Consider the following 22,443-nt stretch of genomic DNA (forward strand, 5'->3'; position numbering starts at 1 on the left):
TTCAACGTGGGAGGCAGAGGCTGCAGTAAGCCGAGATCAAGCCACTGCACTCCAGCCTGGGTGACAGCAGAGCGAGGCTCTGTCTCAAAAAAAAAAAAAAAAGTATAATCTACTAAACTGAGGGTTAGAGACAGCTCAGGAAGACCAGGAAAGAGCTTCCTTACAGATCTATTAAAGTAGAACAATAAAAAATAATATCAACTATATTGCCCACAAAGAGCCATAACTAGATTTCCTTTGGCTGTTCAATCAACACCATGTAATCAATTATTGTTCTGCCGGATCTTGGGTAAGCTGTCTGCTTTTGGACTCAAAAGAGTTGTAGGAATCCTCAGTCTACTAGCTCAGTCAAAAGGACATCCAGTGTCAGCTTGGAAGCCTACACCCAAGTGAAGCATAAATAGTTCATCGAACCTGGTACAGTCCTTTTTCTCTAGACTTTGAGTGTGTTTTTCTTTGTTGAAGATGCAGTCTGTGGCCTGCAGCTTATAGCAGAGGCTTCAGGCAGGCATTGGAAAGGAGAAACGTGTCCAGTAATGAGACTGAAAGGCTGTGGTTATTTATTACACTACCTAATAATATCAGAACGGAGGACAGTGAAATTCTCTCCTGGGGTACAATGCACAACTATTTCATAATGGTTTGATCAGTTTTTCCCCTGAAGATAAAAACATACTGCCTGTAATACCAGGACTTTGGGAGGCTGAGGCAGGAGGATCACTTGAGCCCAGAAATTCAAGACCAGTCTGGACAATATGGCGAGATTCCATCCTATAAAAAGGTTTTAAAAATTAGCCAGGTGTGGTGGTGTGCACCTGTAGTCCCAGCTACTTGGGAGGCTAAGGTGGGAGGATTGCTGGAGCCTGGGAGGTCAAGGCTGCAGTGAGCCATGATCACGCCACTGCACTCCAGCCTGGGAGGCAGAGTGAGACCCTGTCTCAAGAAAGAAAAAAAAAAAAGAACATATTATAAGTAGCAAAATCATTGAAAAATCTCCAGGGCCTTCCCATAAAGCATGCAATTTCTGAAATATTGATATTAATAGCATTTTACCTATGAAAATTTAGCCTAGGAAAGCCTGAACATCTCTTCTGATTTGATTGCTCTTCCCATGATGATCTTGTAATAGTGTTGAAGTATTTAAAACATATAGAGAAAGATATCTTAAAATTTTTATTGTATTTTTTTCTAAATTTAGGATCTGATCTTGGGAAGGCAAAATCAAAAGAACAGTTAGAGAAGATTTGGGCACTAGATTAAGACGTCATGGGAGACCAAGAAATATTACTTTGTTATCTATTTAATCAAAGTAATAATAAAATAAAATATTTTGAAATAAACATAGAAGAAGGTAATATGATTACAAGAGTAGATAGCTTTTTTATAAGGGAGATACCTTTGCTTTTTGTTTTTTAAAATAAGATATAATAAGTTCAAAACAAAGCAGAGGAAATGATTCTGGGGAGATAGGGAATCTCTGTTATCTGGGAGGCTTACACAGAAGCTAAACAGTAGCCTCTTTTTAACCCTTGCTAAGAGCTCTAAGACCAATTTATTATTTTAGTAGAGATAAAGACAAATTCTAGTTTTGCTTTAATAGAATATGTGGCCATAAAATTTTCATGAGTTTTTATTATTTATTTCTTTTTATTTATTTATTTTTATTTTTATTATTATTATTTGAGACAGTTTCACTCTTGTTGCCCAGGCTGGAGTGCAATGGCATGATCTTGGCTCACTGCAACCTCTGCCTCCTGGGTTCAAGCGATTCCCCTGCCTCAGCCCCCTGAGTAGCTGGGATTACAGGCGCCTGCCACCACCTCTGGCTATTTTTTTTATTTTTATTTTTAGTAGAGACGGGTTTCACTATGTTGACCAGGCTGGTCTTGAACTCCTAACCTCAGGTGATCCACCCGCCTCGGCCTCCCAAAGTGCTGGGATTACAGGCATGAGCCACTGTGCCAGGCCTATTTATTATCAATTTTTAAGCCCATTAAAACTGGGCCAAATTTGGCAAAATGTTAATACATTTCATAGCTTATTTTCAGACTCAGGCATTATAAATCAAGGCAAATAAAATTCTCTTTCAGTAAACTTTCTACGACATTCTATATCCATTCAAGTTTTGCCTTTTTATCCTTTTTCATGTTGTAGAATAACCAGACAATTTCACACAACAGTGCATCCCATTTTCCTTGCAGACAAAGTTTTGTTTGTCTGTCGCTATAGCTCCTAGTAAAGCCTCAAGCATCTGTAGTTAATTGAACTGTTGTTGTTGTTGTTGCCGTTGTTTTGAGACAGGGTCTTGCTCTGTTGTCCAGGCTGTAGTGCAGTGGCGCAATCTCAGCTCACTGCAACCTCCGCCTTCTGGGTTCAAGCTATTCTCGTGCCTCAGCCACCCAATTAGCTGGAATTACAGACGCCCGCCACCATGCCAGGAGGATTTTTTCTGTTTTTAGTAGAGACAGGGTTTCACCATGTTGGCCAAGCTGGTCTCGAACTCCTGACCTCAAGTGATCCACCTGCCTAGGCCTCCCAAAGTGCTGGGATTACAGGTGTGAGCCACCATGCCCAGCCTGTATTAATTGCACTTTTAACCAGTGTAATTAACCTCTTTCACAGAAAGAACTAAGGGTAAATAATTGAGAACTGTCTTATACAAGCATTTTAGCAGACAAGCAAAGCTCACAAATACACATAAGCCAACTTTCTACAGCCTTGCATATCCCTAACACAACTTTTAAAAAAAGTGATCAAATATGCAATGCATAACAGAAAATTTATCATTTTAACTATTTTTAAATGTACCATTCAGTGGCATTAAGTACATTCACGATGTTGTACCACCATTTCCCCAGCCATCTCCAAAGCTTCTTTCATCTTGCCAAACTGAAATTCTGCACCCATTGAACAGTAACTCCCACACTTCCCTCTCCCCAACCCCTGGCTATCCCTAGTCTACTTTCTGTCTCTATAACTTTGATTACTCTAGATACCTCATAGAAATGGAATCATACAGTATTTGTCTTTTAGTTACTGGTGTATTTCACATAGCAGAATGTCCTCAAGGTTTATCTGTATCGTAGCATGTGTCCAAATGTTCTTTTTAAAGACCAAATGATATTCCGTTGTACATATACGTCACATTTTGTCTATCCTCTTATCTGTCAGTGAACACTTGGGTTGATTCTTTTGGTGATTGTAAATAATGCTGCTATGAATATGGGCATACAAATATCTGGGTCTTTGCCGCTTTCTTTTGTACAACTTTTTTTTTTTTTTAATCGAGATGGAGTCTCACTCTGTCGTTCAGGCTGGAGTGCAGTGGCATGATCTTGGCTCACTGCAACCTCCGCCTCCTGGGAGTCTCACTCTGTCATCCAGGCTGGAGTGCAGTGGCATGATCTTGGCTCACCGCAACCTCTGCCTCCTGGGATCAAGTGATTCTCCTGCCTCAGCCTCCTGAGTAGAGTAGCTGGGATTACAGGCATGCACCACCACGTGTGGCTAAGTTTTGTGTTTTTAGTAGGGACAGGGTTTCACCATGTTGGCTAGGCTGGTCTTGAACTCCTGACCTCAGGTGATCCACTCGCCTTGGTCTCCCAAAGTGCTAGGATTACAGGCGTGAGCCACCTCGCCCAGCCTGCACAACTTTTTAAAGCAGAAAAAAATGAATTCATTTAACATTACCTAAAGATATAGCTACTTTCCAGCATGTGAAAATAAGAAGTAAAAAATATATCAACTTAAAAATATGCCTAGCAATCAATGTTTCAGTATTAAATTTGTTTTAGAAATTATCCAGATAGCCAAAAATTATTTATTAATTGATGTACTTCAATATTAATTCAAAATTTTAAAGTTACCTAAGAATCTTGGAAACTGTGTTTAAGGTGACACACTGGAAGTTATAATTACTGTTGATACAAAATTTATTTGTTAGAGTAATTAATCAATTTAGTGGGGCACAAATTTACATGTTTATAATCTCAAACATATGTAAAGATAAAGTTGACTTATTTGATCTGAAAGTCGAAATGAGAGGTATAGGAAATCTAGATTAACTCGTTTCTTCACAGAAAACAAATACAGACCTTATGAAAAACAGAATGTATACTTGAATTATACTTAACATAAAGCACAGAAAAGACAGATAGCTATTATATGTGTTTTGTCAAAACAATTATTAAACCAGTCTAATTTGTTCAAAGAATCATGTTAATTATATGGACCTGGCTCCTGAAAAATTTTCTGAGCTAGCGATTTCTAAGAAGAATTGTTTTAAGTCTAACTCATTTAAAGCATTCAAATTTCAGTTATTTTCTGTTATTTTTAGGAGAATTAGAGTTATATAATCACTTATTTGTCTCTATAAACCAATCAACACAGAACTCCTTTAAGAGACATAGTACACTAAGTTATTAATACCTTCCAGATGTACAAAAGTATTTCACACTGACATAAGAGTTAAAGACATTTCGGGCGTGGTGGTACATTCCTGTAATCCCAGCTACTCGGGAGGCTGAGGCAGGAGAATCACTGGAACCCAGGAAGTGGAGGTTGCAGTGAGCCAAGATTGCGCCACTGCATTCCAGCTTGAGTGACAGAGTAAGACTCCGTCTCAAAAAAAAAAAAATAGTTAAAGGCCTGTCTATTACAGACATATAGATACACAGACACACAGAGAATGTCTTGCTTCATTTCTACAGTTCCAGCCACAGATCAAAAGTAAACACAGCAGGCTGGGCGTGGTGGCTCATGCCTGTAATCCCAGTACTTTGGGAGGCTGAGGCAGGTGGATCACCTGAGGTCAGGGGTTCGGGACCAGCTTGGCCAACATGGTGAAACCCCATCTCTACTAAAAATACAAAAACTAGCCAGGTGTGGTGGCAGGCACAGGTAATCCCAGCTACTCAAGAGGCTGAGGCAGGAGAATTAGTTGAACTCGGGAGGTGGAGGTTGCAGTGAGCCAAGATTGTGCCACTGCATTCCAGCCTGAATGACAGTAAACACAACAACATGAAACATGAAAACTCACCAATCCAGATCTCAAAGAGCTGTTCTCCTTCCCAGTCCCAGTGGATATGAAATTATTTTTCTTTGAGATACAGTCTCATTCTGTCGCCCAGGCTAGAGTGCAGTGGTGCGATCTCGGCTCACTGCAACCTCCTTCTCCCGGTTTCAAGTGATTCCCCTGCTTCAGCCTCCTGAATAGCTGGGATTACAGGCGCCCACCACAATGCCCGGCTAGTTTTTGTATTTTTAGTAGAGACGGAGTTTCACCATGTTGGCCAGGCTGGTCTCGAACTCCTGACCTCAAGTGATTTGCCCGCCTCGGCCTCTCAAAGTGCTGGGATTACAGGTGTGAGCCACTGCACCCGGCCTGGAATTCTTAACTAATTTGAGATCACAAATAGAAAAACAAACAACAACAGCAACAACAAAACGATTAGCAAACCAGTTTTTCTGTTATTTTTCAACCAATAGGCATTAAGTCTCCATGATGCATCCCCCAGAGATCACCAAATAGGACATAAAGACCATCACTGGTTTAGACCAGACCATCACTGCTGCCACCAATGGGGAATAACTTATCAGTCATGTGCGGCCTCAGATAAAAACACGAAATTCACAAAAAGGAAAAAAAGTAACTAGAGAAACAGAGAATCAGCAAACTCAGAGTTCTATTATGCTTGGGGATTCCCTCTCTGAGAGCCAAAGTGTGTGGGCTTAAAGAGCCCATGACGTGCACTTGTGCAGCCATGCAGGCTACTTGATTCTGCCAGAGGAGCCCACTGGGCCATCTCCTAGACCTTAGTCCAAAACTTGTTATAATTTTCAAAAAGGTAAAATCATGACCTGTAGGCCATGATATATAAAATGAACTCTTATAGGAGATTTAACTCATTGACTTTTTTATTTTTATTTTTTTGAAACGGAGTTTCACTCTTGTCACCCAGGCTGGAGTGCAATGGCACCATCTTGGCTCACTGCAACTTCTGCCTCCTGGGTTCAAGTGATTCTCCTGCCTCAGTCTCCCAAGTAGCTGGGACTACAGCCGCTTGCCACCATGCCTGGCTAATTTTTGTATTTTTAGTAGAGACGGGGTTTCACTATGTTGTCCAGGCTGGTCTTGAACTCCTGGCCTCAGGTGATCCACCCACCTCGACCTCCCAAACTATTGGGATTACAGGCTTGAGCCACCGCGCCCGGCCTCAGATAATTTTTGGACACTGATCACCACATTCTGGGGAGGATTGGCTGCTGTCCTTTATCAAGTTCCTAAAGACATGGGACTTAGGACACGTACGTTTTGATTTTGGATGGAGAGAGTGAAAAGAGCTGGAGCCAGTTCAGGGCCCTGCTGGGAGGGCTGCCTTGGGTGGGGTTGGGAATGTCAAGCTTAGGCCCTGGGTCAGGTTACTGGAGGGACTCTGACATTGGGGTGAGGTGAGGCAGGGGTGGCTGAAGACAAACATCTCTCCGTTTCGGAGGGTGAGAGCCTTCCCCAGTGGGAACACCTGCCCAACTTGCCCATTCCTTCCAGGTGGCCAAGTTCAGCTTCCTGGGCAGCAAGGAAGAGTCAGAGATGATCTTCGACTGGGTGGATGTGGAGCGGAAGGGACACCTGTCCCTTGAAGAATTCAGCTCTGGACTCAGTATGTCTGTCTTTGGAGGGCCTCTGGGCACCCAGGTGTTCCGTGCAGTGTGCCCTGCATGGGGCTAGGCTGGGTCGTTAGAAAGGCAACCCTTTTCCCAGGGACTTTCACCCCCCATCCCCGGCTGCCACAGTGGTCTGGGGCCCTCCCCTGTGCATCCCCTCTGCCCCTCCAGGGAGGCCTCCGGGCTTGCTTTCTGTCTCCTATGTCTTCTCCCCAGTAAAAGGCTTCTCCTGAGCCAGAGGTCTTGACACCACAGATTTGTTTCCGCCTGAGGAGAGTAACATTGTGGCTTTGGTTAAGGGAATTCCATGGGCCAGGGAGCAGCAGAGGGTGATATCTAGGGGTGGGGGCTTTCCAGGTGCTGAGCCCCCACTGGGTAGGGCTGCCCCAGCACCTGCCTCTCTAGATGGGCTGACAAGACTTAGGGAGCCCATGGCCAGCAGGGCACAATCCTCCCGCTAATCCTCTCCCTGGGAAGACCTTCCAGCCCAGGCAATGGAAGGTGTGGTGTCCTCACAGAGCCCCTGCAAGACACAGATCAGCCTTCAGTGTCCACAAAGCCCCCCAGAGTTCTCAGGTCAGCTGAGTCTCCAAAAGCCTGGAGACCAGCAAAGAAGGGGGCCAGGAATCTGCATTTGCACTTGGGCCCACTCCAGGAGGAGGCTGCTCCAGTTCTGGCAATGGAGAAGCTGAGAGTGGGGAGGAGAACTCAGGGGCTGGGCAGGAGGAACTGCCGGTGGGGCGCAGAGGGAGCATTGCTGTCCACGCAGCCTTGGGGCCGTCTTCATTCCTGAATCGAATCATGCCCGCCACGCCAGGAACTTCCCAGTGCCTGTGGGACAAACTGGAAGCCCCTTCCTGGGGCCTGCAAGGCCTGCACCATCCAGACGCTGCCAACCTCTCTGGCTCACTCAGTGCCATTCACCTCGTCCATCTTGCTAGCCTGGCTCCTGCCTCAGGGCCCCTGCAGTGCTGTTCTCTTTGCCGGGGACACACTTCTCTGGAGTCCACATGGTTTGCTCCTTCTTGTAATTCGCATCTCAGTTCCAATGTCACCTCCTTAGGACACTGCTAGCCACCTCATCTAAGTCGATCCTCCCAGTCTCTCAGTGGAAATTGCACTGCATATTCCTTTGGCTCACTTAGCAAGTTGGCTTAAAATATATATATATATATTCTTTTCAACTCGCACTAGAATGTCAGCTCCATGTTAGGGATTTTGGTTAATTTTGTCATGTAGATGCTCAATACATATCCCTTGATTGACTGCATGAAGAATTTGCTCACCACCTTGGAGGTGTGGTGTGATTTCCAGCGAGTCTTTTGGCGTCTCTGGGCCTCAGGTACTCATCTGTAAAATGGGTACCTTAAATAGACTCCTAAGGTTGATATGAGAAATATGTGAATGTAGCCTTGTGTAAATGTGACTGGCACAGGTAGAATTACTTCCCTGAGGGCTGGACCAGGGCTGGGTGGGAGGCCAGGCGTCTGGGCCCAACAGCACTGTGCTCCCCTCTGTCCACTTCTGTCCCACAGAAAACATCTTTGGCTCCGGCCAGAGCCCCCACCGGCTCCGCAGAAGGAAGCCACTGCCCTCTAAGCGGGTATCTGCTACCACCAGCTTCCCAGCTCTGGAGGAGGCGGATGCTGAGGAGAAGGAGGCGTTCCTTGCCTTCATGGAGCAGCTGGGGACTGGACACTTACTTCCCAAGTAAGGCCAGGGCGGCATGTTCATGGGGAGAGGCTCTGCCAGCCACTGACGGCAGGGGCTTTCCTGGACACAGCAGGGGTCAAGGGGGCAGGCGCCAGGTAGAGCCAAGTGCAAATTCTGGCTTGGCCATTGGCTAGCTGTGTGACCACAGGGATGGCTTGACTTCTGACCTCTGTTTCCTGGGCTGCAGAATGAGCCTAAAAGTTGTTGTGGGGTTAAAACCACGTGCAGAGGATGCCTGCTCATGGGGAGTCCTTCCCACCCCGGCACCTCCCTGCCCTGTCCTGCCCTGTAGGGTCACTCTCCAGGAGGACTAGCGATTGGGCTCAGCTTCCCAAGGCACTTGAATTCTTAAAACCATGGGGATCCCTGCAGGTGCCTTTCTTCACTCAGTGAGGGTTCCTGGAGTTGGGGGCGATTTCAGGCATTTTGTGCCCTGGGTTGAACGGGTTTGGAGACAGAAGTGCATTTCCTCCCATCCATCTCAGGCTCTAGGTGTCAGGGGTTTGCCTTTGCTTAGAGAAAGGGAGCCCTGGCCGGGCACGGTGGCTCATGCCTGTAATCCCAGCACTTTGGGAGGCTGAGGCGGGTGGATCACCTGAGGTCAGGGGTTCCAGACCAGCCTGGCCAACATGATGAAACCCCATCTCTACTAAAAATACAAAAATTAGCCGGGCGTGGTGGCACATGCCTGTACTCCCAGCTACTCAGGAGGCTGAGGCAGGAGAATTGCTTGAACCTGGGAGGCGGATGTTGCAGTGAGCTGAGATCGCGCCACTGCACTCCAGCCTGGGTGACAGAGCAAGACTCTGTCTTAAAAAAAAAAAAAAGAGAGAGAGAGAAAGGGAGCCCTGCCTGCTAACGTCCCCTCCTAGGACCCCCCGGGTCTGTTAGAACCAGTGAGGGAATTGCCCTCACCCACTGGCCCAGGTTTGCTTGCCCCACCCGTGGGGTTCTGTGAGGACAAGATTCCTCACGCTTGGCTCCCGGAGGGTGGGGCCAGGTGTTGTGAGGCAGGCAGGGTAGGACTTAGGGTGTAGACTGGTGGGGCAAGGGGGTGGGGAGCCTTGTATTCACTTGGCAGCTTGGCCTAGGCTCAGCCCTCTGGCATCCGTCCTCATGACTTAATTAAATTCATGTGAAAGCAGCCTTTATTGGGCACCAACCGTGTAGCAGGCCCTGAGCTGGTGCTTTCATCAGGCGTTTCTCATTCCCCAGTGACCTTGCTTGGCAGGTATCAGCCCCCACCCCATTTTACAAATGAGCCCAGAGAGGGCTTGGGACTTGCTGGAGGTCACACAGCCTCAGAGTGAGAGAAGAGAGAGGGCAGATGGAAGCTCTGGGCCATCAGGCTCCCAAATCCCCCCATCCCACTATTATGGAATCATAGAGAGACACAGTGTGGCAGGGGTTCGAGAAGGGAGAGGGCACGTCTGGGAATGGTTCCTGGAGGAGGTGGCATTTTAGTTGCATCTTGTAGGGTGTCAATAGATTTGGCCCAGGTGCCAAAGTCTCTTGGAGCGCTGCAGTGAAAACTGAGGAGTGGGGCTCCCCTTGCTTCTCCATCCCACCTCGTGTCTGACCCTCCCATCTCTGGCTGTCTTCCCCTCCCCAGGCAGACGGAAATCTGGCAACTGTGGGGGCAGCTGCGGCAGGAGGAGCCCCAGCTGGCAGGCAACCTGGCAGGCTTTCTGGCCAAGATGACCAGCCGCCTGCAGGAGGCCCAGGCGGACAAGGAGGCCCTGGAGCTGACCCTGAGGAAGTGAGTGGGGGGCCTGGCTGGGTGTCTGATACGAAGTAGGTGCTCTTCACATTCCGGTGGAATCTGGTTGAATTTCCCCAGCTCCTCCTGCAGCTGGGCCTGTGAGCTGGATAGGGCAGAGCTGCGCTGGAGGAAGAGGTGGCTCAGGGGACCGGGTGGGGAGGACAGAGTTGGTAATGGCAGGAGTGGGAAGGGCAGGGTGTGTCTTGGTACAGGACCCACTGTGACTCCCAACTCCAGGGGGCCTGCTCCCGTAGACTGTAATGCATGTAGTGACCCTGGAGTTGGGTTATAAGGGCAGGAGGATGGTGAAAGAGGGAGTGGGGACTGAGTGATGGGGTGATGGGGACAATGAGACCCTGGCCAGGGGAACTGGTGACGGTTACAAGGGTCGGCATGGTAGGATCAGCAGGACCAATGTCGAAGTTGTATGGGTCAGGGGGTTGTTACTGGGATGGCTGTTCTCAGGGTGACAGAGGTCAGTGACTGCTGGCAGAGTGAGGAAAGCAATAGGATGGATTCCAAACCCAAGCCCAGACTGCCCCTGCCAGCAGCAGGCTCCCAGAGGTGCTGATGGGCTGCCTGGCCCCAATTCCTGCTCCTCCCAGGCGTGACTCTGACCACCACCGCGAGGTCCAGCAGCTCTATGAGGAGATGGAGCAGCAGATCCGCCAGGAGAAGCAGCAGCTGCAGGCTGAGGTGGGCTCCCGCTGGCAGCCTGCCTCCTTCCCACTGCCCGGGACACCTCTGCTGGCTAAGGAGTGGGGCCAGTGACTGGCCAGGGTGGGGAGCAGGAGGCTGCTGTAGTGAATCCTCTCCCTGTCCTGAGCAGCTGGTGTTCCCCAGAGAGAAGAGGTGGGGAGTGTCGAGCCTGGGCCCCCTTCCCATCTCTGCCAAGTCTCCTTGTTGCCACAATCTAGGCTGGAACTGGAGGAGTTGTCCTGAGAACCCTCCCTGCTGGGGCATCCTGGCCTAGGCACCTCAGGTGGTGGAGGTGGAGTGTGAGAAGGGCTGGCCTGCCTGGCTAGCTCTTAGAGTCTGCAGGGTGAGGGCTGAATCTACTTACTCCACAGAGCGACTCTCGGGGCCTGGCCCTCACCTCCCAGATGCAGGACGTCCTAGAGGCCAAGGAGCGCGAGGTGCAGCGACTAGCTGAGGGCCAGAGGGAGGTGAGTGACAGGGTTTCCCAGAAACCTACTTCCGAACAGGTTTTTAATATCTATGAGCCTCAGTTTCCTATCAGAGACATGGAAATCAGAACTCCTGCCTTAGAAGGTACTGTGATGATTAGAGATACTACATGTGAGGGCCTGAGACAGTGCCTGGCACATAGTAGGTGCTTTGTGCCTCAGTTGTTCCATCTCTGAAACTGACCTAGCTTCCTGCTTAGGGTCAGGTTACTTGCTGGTGCCCGGACACTGCAGGTCTTATAGCCTGTAGTCACTTCCAGGTGGCACTGTGGTTGAGTGTTTGGGTCTGAGACCCTGCCCCATTTTTTTTCTTGACACGGAATCATGCTGTCACCCTGGCTGGAGTGCAGTGGCGCAATCTGGGCTCACTGCAAGCTCCGCCTCCCAGGTTCACACCATTCTCCTGCCTCAGCCTCCCGGGTAGCTGGGACTACAGGCGCCCATCACTGCGCCCAGCTAATTTTTTGTATTTTTAGTAGAGATGGGGTTTCACCGTGGTCTCAATCTCCTGACCTTGTGATCAGCGCCCCATTATCTCTTCCTTCCTCAACTTGAAGACCACTGACCTTGGTAAAATTGTGCTCTGCTGTAACCAGGACAAGAAGCATCCCTTCAGCCCGGGACAAGATTCCTCGAGCTGTCCTCACCATGGCCTGGGCTGGCCCTGTTACCAGGTTGATTTCCCAGGTGCCTCTGCTGCTGCTCCTTGGAAATTGAGGCAGGCCCCTCCTGCCAAGTGAAGAGATAGGGCTTTACACATGGGGCCATTTCGTCCTGTCCCCTGTGGACGTGAAGCTTCTCCCCTCCAACCATTTATTCCTTCACCCCACAGCTACTTATCCAGCACCAACTATGTGCCAGACACTGTTCCAGGTCCTGAGGATCATGACAGACGCAAACCTCTGCCCACAGAGTTACCATCTAGTCAGGGAGACAGGTGACATACATAACATAGGAAATGGTGATCAGTGCTAAGGAGAATAAAGTAAAACAGGGAAGGGGGATAGAAGAGTCGTGGGAGTTGAAATCGTAGTCAAAGTAAGTTGAGAAGGGAGTCAAGGAAGGCCTGACTGAGATGATGACATTGGAGTGAAGACCTGGAGAAGTGTGATATGCAGGGGAAGGGCATCCAGGCAGAGGGAACAGCAGGTGCGAAGGCCCTGAGCGGGCATGAGCTGTGGAAGTTCACGGAACAGTAAGCAGAGCTGTGGACTGGAACAGACTGAGGCAACAGCCATAGGAAAGGAGGTGAGGGTCATGAGGGGAGGTGAGGAGGCTGCAGGAGACTGTGCAGTGTCCCGGAGGCCATTGCAAGAGCTTTGCCTTTCCCTGCACTTGGCCAAGCAATGCTCCCTCTCTGGGTCATGAGATTTGCTGTTGGATCAGGAGCCCCCTGTAGACCAGACGGGCTCAGGGGCCAGCAGCCACTGTAGGGTGCTGAGTAGAGGAGGGTGGGATTTGGTTTGGGTGTGGGGCCTTTGTGGCGCTGGTGGTTTTTGTTTCTCACACAGTCTCCCTGCCCTCCCCACCCTAGGATTTCCAGTGCCCCTCCTAGATAGGAGCTAATGGAGCTAGTTAGGCCAAGGAGGGATAACCGCCCACTCCTACTCTGATTTAAGCTGGGTCTCCAGGAGCCTGGACAGGGGGTGGGGGTCTGTGTCCCACAATGGCCTTGGGAGGCTTTTTGCGCCCTGGAGGGCATCTGGGCTTCTCTCCGCCTCACCCTCCACCCTGCAGCTGGAGGCCCAGCTCTCCCACCTCAGGAGCACACATCAGGAGGCTGCCTCAGAGAACCAGCAGCTGCAGGAGGCCAAGCGTGACCTGGCTGGGCGGCTGGAGGAGGTGCGGGGGCAGCTGCAGGTGACCAGGGGGCGCCTGGATGCCGCCAGGGGCCGGGTGTCCTGGCAGGTGGAGGAGAAACTGAGGCAAGTGGCTGCTATCCCTGGACTGGGGTGGACTCTAAGGGCCTCCTGGAACCAGTGGGGAACTCTGAGTTCTCTAAGGATCTAGCTAGCACACAGTGCACACATAGACTCCTTCCTTAAACCCCACCCTCTGCCAAGCTGGAACTATCACAACCATTTCTCAGATGAGGAAACTGGGGCACAAAAAAGGGAAACACCTGTGCCCAAGACCACATGGCTAGAAGTAAAACATGCACATGTGTGCATGTACGTGTACACACACACACACACACACACACACACACACACACATGTCCTAGTGCAGTGCTAGATCCCTAGCAGGCACTCACTCTACTTGTTATAGCTCAGAGAAGTGGGATGGGCCAGAATGATCAAGGAAGGCTTCCTGGAGGAGGTGAGGCTTCATGTGGGTCTTGAGGATGGACAGGATTGGATGAGGAGGAGGAATGGGGAGCACATACCAGGTGAGAAAGATTGCCTGAGCAAGGACTGGGAGGAGACCTGGCCATGGAGAGAGCAAGGGATGGTGAGGGCTGCAGGTGGGATGGGTGTGACACCACCTACCTGCCCCTCCCCGATCTTTGCTTCCCTGCTTCATTTCCAGTTTTCCTGGAGCGGGTGAGAAGACCCCAGACCCTCAGGCTGCCTCCCCTGAGGAGGCCGCCTCCCCTGAGGAGGCCCCCCTGCCTGGGCTATTTGGGGACAACGATGACTGGGACCAGCTCCTGAGCAACTTTGGCAGCCCTCCGCACGGAGCCCTGCAGCTCTGCTGGAGCCCGCCCCCGACCCCAAGAGCCACCTCAGGCCCCCAGACACCCCGTGTGGTCAGGCAGATCTCTATCTCGGAGCCACAGGCTTTTCTATTTGGTCAGGAGCCATCTTCAGATCCAGATGGGGCTCCAAGGACCCCGCCTGGGGTGACTTTCAGCGCCAAGGACAATAAAGGAGTGGACCCAGATGAGCAGGACATTAGAGCAGAGCAGCCTGTTGAACCGCACGACCCGGACCCCAACCAGGAGCCAGGGTCCACACCCGAGGGCCGCCTCCTCTGGGGTCTCTCAGGAAGCCTGGTGGCACCTGCATTCAAAGTGCTCATTCCTTTGGAGGATGGGCCCCCTCCCCCTGCGAACTCTCCCCCTCCCCAGGCCCCAGCTGGGTCCAGCAAACAGATCCAGGCCTCAGACCCAGATGACAAGGGCCCTGGGTCTTGGGCTCCTCCCAGCGGGGCTCAGCCTGGGGCTGGAGCAGGACCCCGGGAACCCACACAAACCCCTCCCACCATGACTGAGCGGGAAACCCAGCCCGGACCCTCACCCACAACTGCCCTCACAGGAGTGGGCCCAGCCAAGCCGCCCAGGCAGAGAGATGCCCTCCAGCAGGACCTGCATGCCACTGGCTCTGAGCCAAGACTGGGGACCCAGAGGGCTAGAGCCCTCACCCTGGGGCCAGCTGAGCCCTTTCAGGGCCTGGAATTTGTGGGTCCGGTGCCCACAGAGAGGCTGGAGCAGGGCCAGGCGGGCCCAGCGGTGCAGGAGGGCCTTCCTGAGGGGCTAAGAGAAGCTCATGGCCAGGTCCTTGGGCTGGGTGAGCTGCCTGCCTTCCCCCACCAGGGGCTGGAAGAGGAACCCAGGTCTGAGGAAGGAAAACAAGAGGGCCGAGGTGGGCAGGACCTCAGTTCAGAGCAGTCAGAGCAGTCGGTTGAGGCTCACGGCCTAGAAACTGCGCATTCGGAACTCCCCCAGCAAGACTCTCTGCTTGTTTCTCTCCCATCTGCCACACCACAGGCTCAGGTGGAAGCAGAAGGCCCCACTCCTGGAAAATCGGCACCTCCAAGGGGCTCTCCTCCCGGGGGCGCTCAGCCTGGGGCTGGAGCAGGACCCCAGGAACCCACGCAAACCCCTCCCACCATGGCTGAGCAGGAAGCCCAACCCAGGCCATCCCTCACGACTGCTCAAGCAGAAGAACAAGGCCCCCCTCACTCCAGGGAACCAAGGGCAGAGAGCAGGCTTGAAGATCCAGGAATGGACTCCAGGGAAGCTGGGCTGACCCCATCCCCGGGAGACCCCATGGCTGGAGGGGGACCCCAGGCCAACCCTGATTACCTCTTCCATGTCATCTTTCTGGGAGACTCCAACGTGGGCAAAACATCCTTCCTGCACCTGCTGCACCAGAATTCTTTCGCCACCGGATTGACAGCTACCGTGGGTAAGGGCATTGGGGAGGGCGGCAGGGAGCAAGGAGAGATGCAGGGGCCAGGGCCAATGAGTGGGAGCGGGCCCAGACCAAGCCCTCCCTGAGGAAGCTGCAGGTTCTGCCCTGGCCACGGGCCCTGCATTAGACATTGTTTTATATGGGCATAACCTTACTATTTCACTAATTGTCTTTAATTACAGGTAATTTGCTTTTTCTGCATTGATCTGATTAGCTTATAATGTGTCACATCAACAATGCACCCTGCAATTTAGGTGCCTGCGAGAGTTGATGGTGAAAACAAGCAAGTATCCATTCATGTGGCCCATGGGCAGGCCAGAGCAGGGTCTGTGCTGGTTGGATTTGCTCATGACTAGCTCCAGGCTGGGCAGCCATGGTCTGGCAAGAAGTCACCTTGGGCAAGTTGGATATTTTACACAGAATGTATTTGTAGAGTGTGGTAAATTAGGAACCCAGGTGCCTGAGTTCAAATCTTAGCCCTGCCACTTATTGGGGTCTGAATTTGGACAAATGATTTAACCCTTTTGAACCCCCAAATCCTCATCTGCATAATAGGGACAACAGTAGTGCTGCCTTCCTAGAGTGGTTGAGGACTAGTTAATATGTCAAGATCTTAGAATCATAACTGACATGTAGTGAGTACTCAGTAAGTATTAGTTATTATGGTTGTTATTATAAGTAAATATTTGATCATGTCTAACTCAGTGGCTCCTGCAAGAAATGGCCGAAAGCAGAGAGCCTTCCCTCCCTGAAAGTATCAGGATATGTGGCCACTGAACCCTGTACAGAGCTACAGAAAAGCAAACCCAGCCGGGCGCGGTGGCTCACGCCTGTAATCCCAACACTTTGGAAGGCTGAGGCGGGCGGATCATAAGGTCAGGAGATCGAGACCATCCTGGCTAACACGGTGAAACCCCATCTCTACTAAAAATACAAAAAATTAGCCGGGCATGGTGGCGGTTGCTTGTAGTCCCAGCTACTCGGGAGGCTGAGGCAGGAGAATGGCGTGAACCCAGGAGGCGGAGCTTGCAGTGAGCCGAGATCGCACCACTGCACTCCAGCCTGGGCGACAGAGCAAGATTCCGTCTCCAAAAAAAAAAAAAAAAAAAAAAAAAGCAAACCCGAGGGAATGGAGGGGAGACCCACCTAGGGACAAAGAAGTCACACCTGTCTTTGTATTAGACCAGGGCACATGCCGACTGGGGATCAGAGCCAGACCAGTCGGTAAATGACAACCCCCCACAAGAGAGGCCTGGGGCAGGTTCTCAAACTTTTCTTGCCCAAGAAGCCTCACCTGGGAGCTAGTTAGAAATGCAGTTCCCTCGGGAAGAGGAAACCTATAGCAGGCTGGCCTGATGTTGAGTGGGGTCACAGGTTCTACAACACTACCATTATTTTATTTTATTTATTTATTTATTTATTGAGATGGAGTCTCGCCCTGTCACCCAGGCTCCAGTGCAGTGGCACGATTTCTGCTTACTGCAACCTCTGCTTCCTGGGTTCAAGTGATTCTCCTGCCTCAGCCTCCCAAGTAGCTGAGATTACAGGTGTGTGCCACTTCACCTGGCTTATTTTTGTACTTTTAGTAGAGATGAAGTTTCACCACGTTGGCCAGGCTGGTGACCTCAGGTGATCTGCCCGCCTCAGCCTCCCAAAGTGCTGGGATTACAGGCGTGAGCCACTGTGCCTGGCCAAGGCTACCATTATTAGTCACCTAAGCTACTGTTTACTCACCACCTCCCATGCACTAGGCATCTTCCATACATGTCTTATTCCTTACAACAGCCTTCCTTAGAATGGAGCCTCCTCCTTTATTATGTGGTAAGTTCTCACAAAATTCAATCAAGAAAAACACAAGCTGCATAATCGTGAAACCAACCAACCAACCAACCAACCAACCAACCAACCAACCAGGCAAGCCGGCATGCACTGCTAGCCTGCTGGGAGTACCTGAGATCCAAGTGCTTGGTCCAGATCTGTCCCAATCCCAAGCTATGGTTTGCTGCCCCCCGGTGGCTATCGTCTTTTCTGGTTTAAATACCACAGGAAATGATCCTGCCTTCATAGGTCACTATTTCCCTACCTAGCGTCACCTTCCCTCCATTCCTGCCCCCCCACCTCACAAAATAAGAACTCTACCCTGCCTGCATTTGAGGACGGGACCAGAAAGAGAATCAGAGCCAACGGAGTTATATTTGAATATACATTTTCCATATCTATCCCCATTTTACAGATGAGGAAAGCAGAGAATTGAAGACCTGGTTCAGTTTCTTGCCCTAGCTGGGCCCCCAAAGTTAAGGCCACCTACCTTAAAAGCCCTGCCTCCACACCAGAAGTTTTATCCTCTTTTCAGTTCAGAATTGCATGCTCTCTGGGTCACTTAAAACAGCATTTTTTTTTTTTTGAGATGGAGTTTCACTCTCGTTGCCCAGGCAACAAGATCGTGCAGCTGTGCGATCTCGGCTCATTGTAACCTCCGCCTCCCGGGTTCAAGTGATTCTCTTGCCTCAGCCTCCTGAGTAGTGGGATTACAGGCATGTGTCACTACGCCTTTTAAAACAGCATTTTAATCCTCCAACCACTCTGCAGTGTAGGTCTTTCTAATTTGCCACTTTGCAGACAAGGAAAGAGAGGCTCACAGAGGTGAAGTGACTTGCCTGAGGTCCTGTAACCAGTGTAACAGTTGCCTGAAGCCAGGATTCCTTCTGCCCCTCTGGGCTGCTTGTCTCCCCTGCTGTCTCCTTAAGAGGGGAAAGTGCATGCAATAATTAGGGAATGGAACAAAGAGTACTGTAAAAATAAAATAATGAAACTTATATTCTGGGTGGCCTAAGGAATGAACATCGTAGACAAGGTGCCCTGTGTTGGCACAACTTGCGGCAGGGAGGTCTGGGAAGGCTTCTTGGAGGAAGTGGGTCCTCGAGGATGGATGGGATGCAGAGCCGAGAGGAAGCCCGGCAGCCAAGGGCTCCATCGCACCGCAGCTGGTACAGGGGACAGGTGTATACTGGGGTAGGCCTTGGCTAGGAGTCCTGGATGGTAACTTAGTAGGCTTCACCCCTCTCTATGTGTCCTAGGAGTAGATTTTCGGGTCAAAACCTTGCTGGTGGACAACAAGTGCTTTGTGCTGCAGCTCTGGGACACGGCTGGCCAAGAGAGGTAACAGGCACTGTATATCAGTGTGTCAGGAACCTAGGCTGAGCGTAGGGGTGCAGAGGGACACGGAGCAGCCCTAATAACACAGGCAGGAGGCAACTGCCCCCCAAGGATTCAGGAGGTCAGGGAAGGAGAGATGAGTCAAGCCCAAGGCAGGGGAGAGAGGGCAGCAGAGCCAGAGGTCCCTCACCCTGGCAGGGCATATATTAGGGCTTCCCAACATGGTCATTAGGGGACAGCCACCCAATCACCTGTCCTTCTAAAAATGCTGGTCTTCTACTTTCAACCTAGGCAGTAGTGATCAAAATTTTTTTTTTCTTCTTGAGATGGAGTCTCGCTGTATTGCTCAGGCTGGAGTACAGTGGCGTGATCTGGGCTCACCGCAACCTCCACTTACTGGGTTCAAGCGATTCTCCTGCTTCAGCCTCCTGAGTAGCTGGGACTACAGGTGCCCACCACCACATCCAGCTAATTTTTGTATTTTTAGTAGAGATGGGGTTTCATCATATTGGCCAGGCTGGTCTCGAACTCCTGACCTCATGATCTACCTGCCTTGGCCTCCCAAAGTGCTGGGATTACAGGCATGAGCCACGGCACCTGGCAGTGATAAAAACTTAAAAGGCATATCTTATTTGATTCTGCAGTTCCACTTCTAGAAATTCATTCTATAAATAGACTCATATGACTATAATAACAAAGGGACCAGGACCATTCATAGTATTATCACTTGTGTTATGAAACATAGGAAACAACCTAAATGTCCATAATAGGGGAGCAGTTAAATAAAGGAGGGTCAATCTACCCAATATAACACCATAAAGCCACACAAAGACTGAGGACTCTCTTTATGTACTAATAGGGATTTTTTTTTTTTTTTTTTTTTTTTGAGACAGAGTCTTGCTCTGTCACCCAGGCTGGAGTGCGGTGGCGTGATCTCAGCTCACTGCAATCTCCACCTCCAGGGCTTAAGTGATTCTTGTGCCTCAGCCTCCTGAGGAGCTGGGACTACAGACACATACAACCACATCCAGCTAATTTTTGTATTTTTAGTAGACACAGGGTTTCACCATGTTGGCCAGGCCGATCTGGAACTCCTGACTGCAAGTGATCCTCCTGCCTCAGCCTCCCAAAGTGCTGGGATTACAGGCGTGAGCCACTGTGCCCAGCCCGATAGGGAAATTTCTCCAAGACATCCTGTTAACTGGAAAAAAACAAAATGCAGAACACTGAATATTAATGAGTATGATGAATGTTTTACACTGTATTTGTATAAAATAGAGGGGGAAAGATGTATGTGTATGGGTGTATATATGTGTGTGTATATATATGTATATACATAAAATGCCTCTGGAAAAATATTTAAGAAACTGATAACCCTGGTTGCCTCTGGGGAGGGGGACTGGGTGGCTCCAGGATGGGGCAGAAGGAAGGAGACTTTTCACTGAGTTCTCCTTGAGACCTTTTGAAATTTGAGCCATGAGAACTGTTACCTAGTCAACAATAACTACACTGTACGAAGGAAAGCATACGGACATGCTCTGTGGGAAGCAATTAGAAGTAGGATAGGTTACTTCTCCCACTTTGCAGAGGCCAGGGCCTGGGGTCTGGATGCCTGGTGTGGCCTCATGCAGACTCTCTGGGCAGGTACCACAGTATGACGCGACAGCTGCTCCGCAAGGCTGACGGGGTGGTGCTCATGTACGACATCACCTCCCAGGAGAGCTTTGCCCATGTGCGCTACTGGCTAGACTGTCTCCAGGTGAGCAGATGGCTGCTGGGGTTGGCCCCAGTCCCTCCAGTCAAGAGGGACCTTATATCCTGCCCACTCCCTCTTTTCTCCCAGGATTACAAATGACATGACAGACATATGGGTGACACCACCCACTGAGGGCATGTGGTTGGATGAGCTGGGAATGCAGTAGTACAAAGAAACCACAACCACATAGTACAGCCTTCAAACCAAACTACTTCCTTTATCCTGTGAACATTCTCTTCCTACATATGGCAGCTGTTTGTAATGTCTTCTTCTTACACTTGAGGCTAATGTAGTTCTTGTGCCATTCCACGTGGTAATTCCTCTGTTCACACATCTCTAGTTTTTCCCCTGCTTACTTCCTCAAAGCATATATACTGAAATTCTGCAGTGTGTACTAGCACAGCAGAGGGGTGTGAAGTTAGCCATGTTGCCTTCTCTCTGGAAGTTTCTAGTTTAGCAAAAGAAGCAGGATAAGGTAATGTGTGAAGAGGGGAGCTGAGCACTGGGGTCTGACAGGACCTAGATTTGAATCCCACCCACCCGAACTCTGTGACTTTGGACAAGTGAATTGAGTTCTCTGAACTTCAATTTCTGGAATTCTCTCATAGGGGAGTTGTGAGAATTAATTGATAAAATTGCTTTCAGCACAGCACCTGGTGTATAGCAATCACTCACTAATCAGAAACTATTATTATTATTCATGAGACAATTGGGAAAATGTATAATCAAGTGCTGGACTGTTCAGAACAGGCAGGAAGAGAGGACATGGGCAGGAACAACCCAGGAAGGCTTCCTGGGGGAGGTGTTCTTAAGGTTGGCCTTGGAAAATAAGTGAGATGTTTATCAGCAGAGAGGAAGGATGGGGGAAAGGGTCCAGGTGAGAAGGTTATGGAGTGGATGTGGCCTGGGAGGGGGAACATACGGGGGACACAGTTCAGCTTCTAGGAAGGCAAATGTGCCAGGAGCCTGGCACACAGTGGGTGTGGCTGACAGAACATGTTCTGTGCGCAGGATGCAGGGTCGGATGGGGTGGTCATCCTTCTCCTGGGAAACAAGATGGACTGTGAGGAGGAACGGCAAGTGTCCGTGGAAGCTGGGCAGCAACTGGCCCAGGTAAGCACTTGGGCATCAGCCCGTCTCTGTGCGTGGACTGGGCAGACACCTCCCTGGCAGGTGGTGGATAGGCATCACCTGACCTGGGCAGCCGAGAAGAACCCATGGCCCATTCCTGCCCCTGCCCCAACCAAAACCCTGTTGAGAGTGGACAGCAGCCTAGCCGCCTCTGCCTCCCACACAGCCCTGGCCTCTGGAGATGCACTTTAAGCCCAAACCCAAGGCTGGAGTGGCGGGCGTGACACTGAACCTCACTGTTGAATTAGTGCATTCCCACACCATGTCCCCACCTACATAAGAAATAGCTTCAGAGTAAAAAGGTTTTAAAAGCTTTGCTTAAAATTCCCGATCAAATTTTAATTTTGTCTCTGGTCTCTAATTAACGTGCTGCCTTCTAAGTTCTCCTATTTTAAGACTCAAATTCTCCCTTGGGATGATTACATCAAAAGCCCCACTGCCAGACAGTGAATATTATCTATTCATGAATGGCATTTAACCACATTCCAGAAAATCTGGAGAGTAATAAAAATAGAGGGAAAAATCACTCCTCGCCCCACCTCTCACACAACCCCTCTTGGCATCTTCCTACTGTATTTCCTTCCTGTTTCTCTTCCCACTTCCCATAAATTGTGAGGTCATCATTGTGGCTCCTGCTGAAAGGGAATTTTCTTTCTTTCTTTCTTTCTTTTTTTTTGAGATGGAATCTTGCTCTGTCACCCAGGCTGGAGTGCAGTGGCACGATCTCGGCTCACTGCAACCTCCGACTCCCGGGTTCAAGTGATTCTCCCACCTCAGCCTCCTTAGTAGCTGGGATTACAGGCGTGTGCCACCACGCCCGGCTAATTTTTGTATTTTTAGTAGAGACGGGGTTTCACCATGTTGGCCAGGCTGATCTGGAACTCCTGACCTCAAGGGATCTGCCTGCCTCGGGCTCCCAAAGTGCTGGGATTACAGGCG

General features: G+C 50.2%; 2 protein-coding genes across 4 annotated transcripts in view; one reads left to right on the top strand and one right to left on the bottom strand.

The window, feature by feature from the left end:
* Positions 1-22,443, top strand: part of RAB44 (RAB44, member RAS oncogene family) — a 35,632-nt gene that overhangs the window by 9,774 nt on the left and 3,415 nt on the right. For both annotated transcript variants that reach the window (XM_057302487.2, XM_034961982.3), the window contains 10 exons: positions 6,548-6,659; positions 8,199-8,373; positions 9,989-10,135; positions 10,744-10,834; positions 11,209-11,304; positions 13,063-13,250; positions 13,855-15,455; positions 18,539-18,620; positions 20,262-20,376; positions 21,385-21,486. In XM_057302487.2, coding sequence (XP_057158470.2) covers positions 6,548-6,659; positions 8,199-8,373; positions 9,989-10,135; positions 10,744-10,834; positions 11,209-11,304; positions 13,063-13,250; positions 13,855-15,455; positions 18,539-18,620; positions 20,262-20,376; positions 21,385-21,486 — 2,709 coding nt within the window. The remainder of the gene's footprint in view (positions 1-6,547; positions 6,660-8,198; positions 8,374-9,988; positions 10,136-10,743; positions 10,835-11,208; positions 11,305-13,062; positions 13,251-13,854; positions 15,456-18,538; positions 18,621-20,261; positions 20,377-21,384; positions 21,487-22,443) is intronic.
* The window catches only part of CPNE5 (copine 5), a 114,431-nt gene continuing 110,069 nt past the window's right edge, over positions 18,082-22,443 (bottom strand). Inside the window, exon 23 of one of the 2 annotated variants that reach the window (XM_034961988.3) lies at positions 18,082-18,202. In XM_034961988.3, coding sequence (XP_034817879.1) covers positions 18,097-18,202 — 106 coding nt within the window. In that variant the 3' untranslated portion in view covers positions 18,082-18,096. Of the gene's footprint in view, positions 18,203-19,799; positions 19,819-22,443 lie in introns of those variants that run through there. The other variant, XM_034961989.3, reaches the window with a different exon arrangement.

The sequence above is a fragment of the Pan paniscus genome, chromosome 5, assembly GCF_029289425.2.
Source record: "Pan paniscus chromosome 5, NHGRI_mPanPan1-v2.0_pri, whole genome shotgun sequence".
Taxonomy (NCBI): Eukaryota; Metazoa; Chordata; class Mammalia; order Primates; family Hominidae; genus Pan; species Pan paniscus.